Raw genomic sequence first — 10,000 nt, forward strand, 5'->3', positions numbered from 1 at the left:
CTCTCTCTCTCTTTCTCCCTGTCCCTCACTCGCTTTCACTATCGTTCTATCTCTGTCTCACTCTCTCTCCGTTTTCTCTCTCTCTCTTTCTCTTTTGTTCTCGCTCCCTCTCTCTCCCTCACTCGCTCCATCCCCGAACCCCTCGATTAGATTCAAGTCTGTAACTCACTCCCGGGTATCTGTTATTCTATATATAAACTCCCCCGAACCCCTCGATTAGATTCCAGTCTGTAACTCACTCCCGGGTATCTGTTATTCTATATATAAACCGCCCGAACCCCTCAATTAGATTCCAGTCTGTAACTCACTCCCGGGTATCTGTTATTCTATATATAAACCACCCCGAACCCCTCGATTAGATTCCAGTCTGTAACTGACTCCCGGGTATCTGTGATTCTATATATAAACCACCTCGAACCCCTCGATTAGATTCCAGTCTGTAACTCACTCCCGGGTATCTGTTATTCTATATATAAACCCCCCCCGAACCCCTCGATTAGATTCCAGTCTGTAACTCACTGCCGGGTATCTGTTATTCTATATATAAACCCCCCGAACCCCTCGATTAGATTCCAGTCTGTAACTCACTCCCGGGTATCTGTTATTCTATATATAAACCCCCCGAACCCCTCAATTAGATTCCAGTCTGTAACTCACTCCCGGGTATCTGTTATTCTATATATAAACCACCCCGAACCCCTCGATTAGATTCCAGTCTGTAACTCACTCCCGGGTATCTGTGATTCTATATATAAACCACCTCGAACCCCTCGATTAGATTCCAGTCTGTAACTCACTCCCGGGTATCTGTTATTCTATATATAAACCCCCCCCGAACCCCTCGATTAGATTCCAGTCTGTAACTCACTCCCGGGTATCTGTTATTCTATATATAAACACCCCGAACCCCTCGATTAGATTCCAGTCTGTAACTCACTCCCGGGTATCTGTTATTCTATATATATAAATCCCCTGAACCCCTCGATTAGATTCCAGCCTGTAACTCACTGCCGGGTATCTGTTATTCTATATATAACCCCCCCGAACCCCTCGATTAGATTCCAGTCTGTAACTCACTCCCGGGTATCTGTTATTCTATATATAAACCCCCCGAACCCCTCAATTAGATTCCAGTCTGTAACTCACTCCCGGGTATCTGTTATTCTATATATAAACCCCCCGAACCCCTCAATTAGATTCCAGTCTGTAACTCACTCCCGGGTATCTGTTATTCTATATATAAACCACCCCGAACCCCTCGATTAGATTCCAGTCTGTAACTCACTCCCGGGTATCTGTGATTCTATATATAAACCACCTCGAACCCCTCGATTAGATTCCAGTCTGTAACTCACTCCCGGGTATCTGTTATTCTATATATAAACCCCACCCCGAACCCCTCGATTAGATTCCAGTCTGTAACTCACTCCCGGGTATCTGTTATTCTATATATAAACCCCACCCCGAACCCCTCGATTAGATTCCAGTCTGTAACTCACTCCCGTAACTCATTTCCAGTGTGTTCTGCTATACATCGTCTTTTACCATCTCAGTTCCATGTGTTTCCCTTGTACATCCTCGTCTCCCAGTGCAGACCCCAGTGTTTCCCCTGCACATCCCCATTTCAATTGCCAGTGTATACTCTCATTTCCCAGTGTGTTTCCCCTGTGCATCCTCATTTCCCAATGCAGTTCCCAGTGTTTACTCTGTGCATCCTCATTTCTCAGTGCAGTTCCCAGTGTTTACTCTGTGCATCCTCATTTCCCAGTGGAGTTCCCAGTGTTTACCCTGTGCATCCTCATTGCCCAGTGCAGTTCCCAGTGTTTACTCTGTAAATCTTCATTTCCCAGTGCATGTCCCAGTGTGTTTCCCCTGTGCATCCACATTTCCAAGTGCAAAACCCAGCGTTTACCCTATGCATCCTATTTCCCAGTGCAGTTCCCATGTTTCCCCTGTGCATCCTCATTTCCCAGTACAGTTCCCAGTGTGTTTCCCCTGTGCTTCCACATTTCCCAGTGCAGATCCCAGTGTTTCCCCTGTGCATCCTCACTTCCCAGTGCAGTTCCCAGTATTTACTCTGTGCATCCTCATTTCCCAGTGCAGATCCCAGTGTTTACCCTGTGCACCCTCATTTCTCAGTGCAGTTTCCAGTGGGTTTCCCCTGTGCATCCTCATTTCCCACTGCAGATCCCAGTGTTTCCCCTGTGCATCCTCATTTCCCAGTGCAGTTCCCAGTGTTTACTCTGTGCATCTTCATTTCCCAGTGCAGATCCCAGTGTTTACTCTGTGCATCCTCATTTCCCAGTGCATGTCCCAGTGTGTTTCCCCTGTGCATCATTTCCCAGTGCAGGTCCCAGTGTTTAACAGTGCATCCTCATTTCCCAGTGCAGTTTCCAGTGTTTACCCTGTGCATCCTCATTTCCCAGTGCAGTTCCCAATGTTTACTCTGTGCATCCTCATTTCCCAGCGCAGTTCCCAGTGTTTACCCTGTGCATCCTCATTTCCCAGTGCAGTTCCCAGTGTTTACCCTGTGCATCCTCATTTCCCAGTGCAGTTCCCAGTGTTTACTCTGTGCATCCTCATTTCCCAGTGCATTTCCCCTGTGCATCCTCATTTACCAGTGCAGTTCCCAGTGTTTACTTTGTGCATCCTCATTTCCCAGTGGAGATCCCAGTGTTTACCCTGTGCATCCTCATTTCCCAGTGCAGTTTCCAGTGTTTACTCTGTGCATCCTCATTTCCCGGTGCGTTTCCCCTGTGCATCCTCATTTACCAGTGCAGTTCCCAGTGTTTCCCCTGTGCATCTCATGTCCCACTGCAGTTCCCAGTGCATTAACCCTGGATGCCCTCATTTCCCAATGAGGTTCCTAGTGAATTAACTCTGGATGACCTCAGTTCCCAATGTGGTTCCTAGTGCATTAGCCCTGGACACCCTCATTTCCCAGTGCAGATCCCAAACCATTAACCTGGGATGCCCTCATTTTCCAGTGCAGTGCCCAGTGAGTTAACCCTGGATGCCCTCATCTCCCACTGTGGTTCCCAGTGCATTAATGCTAGATGCCATCATTTCCCAATGCAGCTCCCAGTGCATTAACGCTGGGCTCCCTCATTTCCCATTGCAGCTCCCAGTGCATTAACGCTGGGCTCCCTCATTTCCCATTGCAGCTCCCAGTGCATTAACGCTGGGCTCCCTCATTTCCCATTGCTGCTCCCAGTGCATTAACGCTGAGCAACCTAGTTTCCCATTGCAGATCACAGTGGATTAACCCTGGACGACCTCTTTTCCCAGTGCAACTCCCAGTGCATTAACGCTGGGCTCCCTCATTTCCCAGTGCATTAACGCTGGGCGACCTAGTTTCCCAGTGCAGCTCACAGTGCATTTCAACTGGGCAACCTAGTTTCCCAGTGCAGCTCCCAGTGCATTAACGCTGGGCTTCCTCATTTCCCAGTGCAGCTCCCAGTGCATCAACACTGGGAGACCTAGATCCCAGTGCAGCTCCCAATGCACTAATGCTGGCCTCCCTCATTTTCCAGTGCAGCTCCCAGTGCATTAACCCTGGACGACCTCGTTTCCCAGTGCAGCTCCCAGTGCATTAACACTGGACATCCTCGTTTCCCAGTGCAGCTCCCAGCGCATTAACACTGGACATCCTTGTTTCCCAGTGCAGCTCCCAGTGCATTAACCCCGGGCGCCCTCATATCCCAGTGCGTTTCCCAGTGCGTCAATCCCGCCCGTCCCCGGTGGGGGGAAAAGGGCAGCGCGGCGCGCGACCGAGCGAGAGAGCGAGAGAAGGAATGACAAACCTGCGTCCAATCGGCCTTCCATTGGTTTTTAATCATAATTCATTCTCAGGAGCTGCATTCCCTGTCCGCTCTGCACCCCCCCCACCCCACCCCCACACATACCGCCGCCGACTCCGGTATCCCCTCAGTATTCGACCGGGGGGGGCACGATCTCATCGTCCCTGGGCACCAGGGGGTTCCTCAGCTCGATCCCGAAGCGCTCCTTCAGGACCAGGGGGATCTGCTCCTCCGTCAGCTGGGTGGTGACTCGGCTGCGGCCGCCGTCTGTGTACTCCGTCTCGATCAGCCTCCAGCCCATGTAGGTGACCATGCCCCGGGGGAGGTGCAGCGAGCAGAAGGCCTTGCACGCGAAGATGGAGCTGGGCGACCGCTGCTGGTACTCGCACATGGGGCGGAAGTCCTCCAGCCGGCGCCCCTCCAGCGAGAACTTGTAGAGCGTCTCCCCGGCCTCCCCAGCGTCTCGGCTCGCCGCCCCCACCCAGCGCCGCAGGTGCCAGGTGCCCGCCTCACAGCCCAGCTCGAAGAGCCCGTTCTCCTGGCTCTCGGGCCGGCCGGCCTCCAGGGGCAGCGGGGTCCGGAAAGCCCTGCCGAAGCCCACATCGCACAGCCAGCTCCGGCCGCCCAGCTCCGCCAGGACCAGCAGGTGGTCGAAGGGGGGTCCGAAGCGGTCGGTGTAGGTGTTGCGGACCTGGGCCGACAGAAGGCGGAGGGGGTAGCCCAGCTCCTCCAGCAGCCAGGAGAAGAGGCCGTTCAGCTCGTAGCAGAAGCCTCCCCGCCGCTGCTCCACGATCGTCCGGTACAGCAGGGGAAGCTCCGGGACAATCCTCTCCCCGCAGTGGATGGCCAGGCTCCCGAAGGGCACGGACAGCAAGTGGCAGCGGTGAATGGCCATCAGGTTCTCCGGGGTGGGCTCGGTCGGGCCCCGGTAGCCGATCCGGGCCAGGTATTTACCCACCTCCATTTCCTGTCACAGGCAGCGCGGCAAAAACAAACAGGTCAACTTAATAATAAAAACCAAAAACCGCGGACGCTGGAAATCCAAAACGTAAAATCGAAAATACCGGGAAAAACTCAACAGAACTCATGTTGAAGGTGGTGATCTTATCTAAGAGAAGGTGCTACTTAAGAATGGATGGCAGGAGACGCAAGGTGCAGAGAGCTCTAGTGGGGGTGGTGCAAAATAAGACTAAAAGGGCATAAAAGGTATAGACAAACGATCGGTGGAAATACATCTAAAAATAATGGAAATCGGCGGGGAAAGAGAAATCTATTTCAATTATTGGAAAGAACAAAAAGGAGGGGGAAGAAACGGAAAAGGGGGTGGGGATGGAGGAGGGAGTTCAAGATCTAAAGTTGTTGAACTCAATGTTCAGTCTGGAAGGCTGTAAAGTGCTTAGTCTTTATTAAATTATAAATAATTATTTATATAGGTTTTTCTTTTCTCACCTATTTCCATTATTTTTAAATGTATTTCCACTGATCATTTATCTATACCTTTTATGCCCTTTTAGTCTTATTTCACCCCATCCCCACTAGAGCTCTCTGCACCTTGCGTCTCCTGCCGTCCATTCTTAATTAGCACCTTCTCTTGGATAATATCACCACCTTCAACACCTCTTTGTTCCTTTTGTCTTATAGCTTCTATTCCACCTCATTTCTAGATTCCCTCAGTTCTGTTGAAGAGTCATACGGACTTGAAATGTTAACTGTGTCCCTCTCTGCAGATGCTGCCAGACCTGCTGGGCTTTTCCAGGTAGATTTTATTTTTTGTTTTGCTAACAATTCAACTTTCCAGCCTATTCCCCAACCCCCACCCCCCCACCCCCTCCGCCGGCCCACACCAGCCTCGTCCCCCTCCCCCCATTCCCCACCCCCACCAGCCCACACCAGCCTCGTCCCGCCACCCCCATCCCCCTCCACCCGCCCCCACCCCCCGCCGGCCCACACCAGCCTCGTCCCCCCACCCCCATCCCCCTCCCCCCACCCCCGCCGGCCCACACCAGCCTCGTCCTCCTCCCCCCACCCCCCACCCCCAAACCCCCCTGGCCCACACCAGCCTCGTCCCGCTCCCCACACCCCCACCCCCACCCCCACCCCCCACTGGCCCACACCAGCCTCGTCCCGCTCCCCACACCCCCACCCCCACCCCCCACTGGCCCACACCAGCCTCGAACCCACCCCCACATCCCCCACCCACACCCACACCCCCATCCCCCAACCCCACCCCCCAACCCCACCCCCACTGACCCACACCAGCCTCGTCCCCCTCCCCCACCCCCACCGGCCCACACAAGCCTCGTCCCCCTCACTCCATTCCCCACCCCCACCCCCACCGACCCACACCAGCCTCGTCCCTCTACCCCCACCCCCGCCACCGCCGGCCCACACCAGCCTCGTCCCCCTCCCCCCACCCCCACCCCCACCCCCACCCCCACCGGCCCACACCATCTTCGTCCCCCACCCCCAACCCCACCCCCACCCCCCCAACCCCACCCCCACCCCCCCACCCCCACCGGCCCACACCAGCCTCGTCCCCCTCCCCCACCCCCACCCCCACCGGCCCACACAAGCCTCGTCCCCCTCCCTCCATTCCCCACCCCCACCGCCACCCCCACCGGCCCACACAAGCCTCGTCCCCCTCCCTCCATTCCCCACCCCCACCCCCACCGACCCACACCAGCCTCGTCCCTCTCCCCCCCCATTCCCCACCCCCCACCCCCACCGACCCACACCAGCCTCGTCCCACTCCCCCCACCCCAACCCCACCGACCCACACCAGCCTCGTCCCCCTCCCCCCATTCCCCACCTCCACCCCACCCCCGCCGGCTCACACCAGCCTCGTGCCCCTCCCCCCACCCCAACCCCCCGCCCCCTCGGCCCACACCAGCCTCGTCCCCCTCCCCCTATTCCCCACCCCCACCCCCACCGACCCACACCAGCCTCGTGCCCCTCCCCCCACCCCAACCCCCCGCCCCCTCGGCCCACACCAGCCTCGTCCCCCTCCACCCACCCCCCGCCGGCCCACACCAGCCTCGTCCCCCTCCCCCTATTCCCCACCCCCACCCCCACTGACCCACACCAGCCTCGTCCCCCTCCCCCCACCCCCACTCCCACACCCGCCCCCGCCGGTCCACACCAGCCTCGTCCCCCTCCCCCCATTCCCCACCCCCGCCGGCCCACACCAGCCTCGTCCCCCCACCCCCGCCGGCCCACACCAGCCTCGTCCCCCTCCCCCCACCACCCCCGTCACCTCCCCCTCTGTCACCTCCCCCTCTTCTCCCGCCATCCCCCCCCCTTCACCTCCCCCCATCGGAATCCCCCTTGACTCATAGTCACAGAGCCATAGCGGTCTACAGCACAGAAAAAGGCCCTTCGGCCCATCCAGTCTGTGCCGGTAAAACAAGTACCTAACTATTGCAATCCCATTTCCCAGCACTAGGCCCATAGCCTTGTATGCCATGTGGCATCGCAAGTGCACATCCAAATATTTCTTCAATGTGATGAGGGTTTCTGCCTCTACCACCCTTTCAGGCAGTGAGTTCCAGATTCCCACCACCCTCTGGGTGAAATCATTCCTCCTCACATCCCCTCTAAACCTCCTGCCTCTTACCTTCAATCTATGGCCCCTGGTTATTGATCCCTCCACCAAGGGGAAAGTTCCTTCCTGTCTACCCTATCAATGCCGCTCATAATTTTATACACTTCAATCATGTCCCCCCTCAATCTCCTCTGCTCCAGGGAAAATAACCCCAGTCTATCCAATCCCTCCTCATAACTAAAACTCTCCAGCCCAGGCAACATCCTGGTAAATCTCCTCTGCACTCTCTCTAGTGCAATCACATCCTTCCTATAATGCGGATTCCAGAACTGCACGCAATACTCTAGCTGTGGCCTAACCAGCGTTTTATACACCTCCAGCATCACCTCCCTGCTCATATATTCTATGCCACAGGCTAATAAAGGCAAGTATCCCATATGCCCTCTTAACCACCTTGTCTACCTGTCCCGCTACCTTAAGGGGTCGGTGGACATGCACACCAAGGTCCCTCTGATCCTCGGTACGCCTTTCTCCTTCACGTGTTTATCCAGCTTCCCCCACACCCCACCCCAACCCGCACCTTAAACCTCTCGACACCATTCACCTCACCCACTCCCTGTGGGAGCGAGTTCCACATTCTCCCCACTCTCTGGGTAAAGATGGTTCTCCCCAATTCCCCCACCGGATTTATCAGTGCCTATCTTATAGGGACGGACACCCTCCCCAAGTCTTTATATCGATAAACCCTGGGTTATAAGCGATTCGCATATATTGATGAACCCGGCCAAGGGGCTCATAGGTACCAAGCAGCATTGACAAACGCACAATGTTCAGCACCATTCGCGGCTCCTCAGATACTGAAGCAGCCCATGTCCAAATGCAGCAAGACCTGGACAATATCCAGGCTTGGGCTGACAAGTGGCAAGTAACATTCGTGCCACACAAGTGCCAGGCAATGACCATCTCCAACAAGAGAGAATCCACCCATCACCCCTTGACATTCACTGGCATTACCATCAGTGAATCCCCCACTATCAACATCCTGGGGGTTACCATTGACCAGAAACTGAGCTGGACCAGCCATATAAATACTGTGGCTACAAGAGCAGGTCAGAGGCTGGGAATCCTGCGGAGAGTAACTCACCTCCTGACTCCCCAAAGCCTGTCCACCATCTACAAGGCACAAGTCAGGAGTGTGATGGGATACTCCCCACTTGCCTGGATGAGTGCGGCTCCCACAACACTCAAGAAGCTCGACACCATCCAGGACAAAGCAGCCCCGCTTGATCAGCACCCCATCCACAAACATTCACTCCCTCCACCACCGACGCACAGTAGCAGCAGTGTGTGTACCATCGACAAGATGCACTGCAGGAACTCACCAAGGCTCCTTCGACAGACTGAGGGAGCACGTGACTGTCGGAGGGTCAGTACTGAGGGAGCGCCTCACTGTCGGAGGGTCAGTGCTGAGGGAGTGCCTCACTGTCGGAGGGTCAGTGCCGAGGGAGCGCCGCACTGTCGGAGGGTCAGTGCTGAGGGAGCGCCGCACTGTCGGAGGGTCAGTGCTGAGGGAGCGCCGCACTGTCGGAGGGTCAGTGCTGAGGGAGTGCCGCTGGGTCTACTAATGAAGCAGTGTGAGAATGTAAATGTTCACTTGTTCTGTGTTCAGTTTTATGCTCTCCCTCTCCATCTCCCTCCCCCTCTCTCTCCTTGTCCCCTTTCTCATGCTCCCTTCCCATTCTCGCCATTGCTGCTTTTGTCATACTGCTCACTTGTGTGTGTTGATGGCTGGTTGATTATCCTGTGAATGGTAAATGGCCTTGTATGGTGAAGGAAGGATAGCACATATAAAGAGTGTCTGCCGGGGCAGTGGGTTATGAAGTAGGAGGGAAAGATCTGAAATGCTGCATCCTGAGGATACAGCTACTATCAAAGGATAAAATAGAGCCCCTTTGTGTAACTCCCCATGTGCTTTTGATCTATTTACAATTACACACATTCAGTTCTTTATAAACTTCCTGTTGGACTCTGTCTCTCACCCACTTTCTCTGTCCCTTTCTCACATTCTCTCCATTCTCTGACCCTCTCCCCCAGCTGCTCTATCTCACTCCTTTCCCATGCGTTTCACACTCTGTCAATCCGCCGCTCTCTATATCTCTTTCGATTCCAGTTTTTCTCCTTGTCTCTCTCTCTTTCTCACTCACACTCTCAGCCTACACACACACTCTCTCTCTCTCTCTTTTAGTCTACGCACACTCTCTAACACTCTCTCTACACACACACTCTCTAACACACTCTCAGTCTACACACACACTCTCAGTCTACACACACACACACACTCTCTAACACACTCTCAGTCTACACACACACTATCTCACACTCAGTCTACACACACACTCTCTAACACACTCTCACTCTACACACACACACTCTCTAACACTCTCAGTCTACACACACACACTCTCTAACACACTCTCAGTCTACACACACACACTCTCTAACACACTCTCAGTCTACACACACACACTCTCTAACACACTCTCAGTCTACACACACACACATTCTCTAACACACACAGTCTACACACACACACTCTCTAACACACTCTCAGTCTACACACACACACTCTCTCACACTCAGTCTACACACACACACTCTC

At 54.6% G+C, this 10,000-nt stretch overlaps 1 protein-coding gene across 2 annotated transcripts in view; it reads right to left on the reverse strand.

The window, feature by feature from the left end:
- Positions 1-3,815: 3,815 nt before the first annotated feature.
- The window catches only part of LOC144673844 (arylamine N-acetyltransferase, pineal gland isozyme NAT-3-like), a 19,461-nt gene continuing 13,276 nt past the window's right edge, over positions 3,816-10,000 (reverse strand). For both annotated transcript variants that reach the window (XM_078535485.1, XM_078535486.1), the window contains exon 2: positions 3,816-4,767. In XM_078535485.1, coding sequence (XP_078391611.1) covers positions 3,928-4,767 — 840 coding nt within the window. In that variant the 3' untranslated portion in view covers positions 3,816-3,927. The remainder of the gene's footprint in view (positions 4,768-10,000) is intronic.

This window comes from Cetorhinus maximus, unplaced genomic scaffold, assembly GCF_964194155.1.
Source record: "Cetorhinus maximus unplaced genomic scaffold, sCetMax3.hap1.1 HAP1_SCAFFOLD_488, whole genome shotgun sequence".
NCBI lineage: Eukaryota > Metazoa > Chordata > Chondrichthyes > Lamniformes > Cetorhinidae > Cetorhinus > Cetorhinus maximus.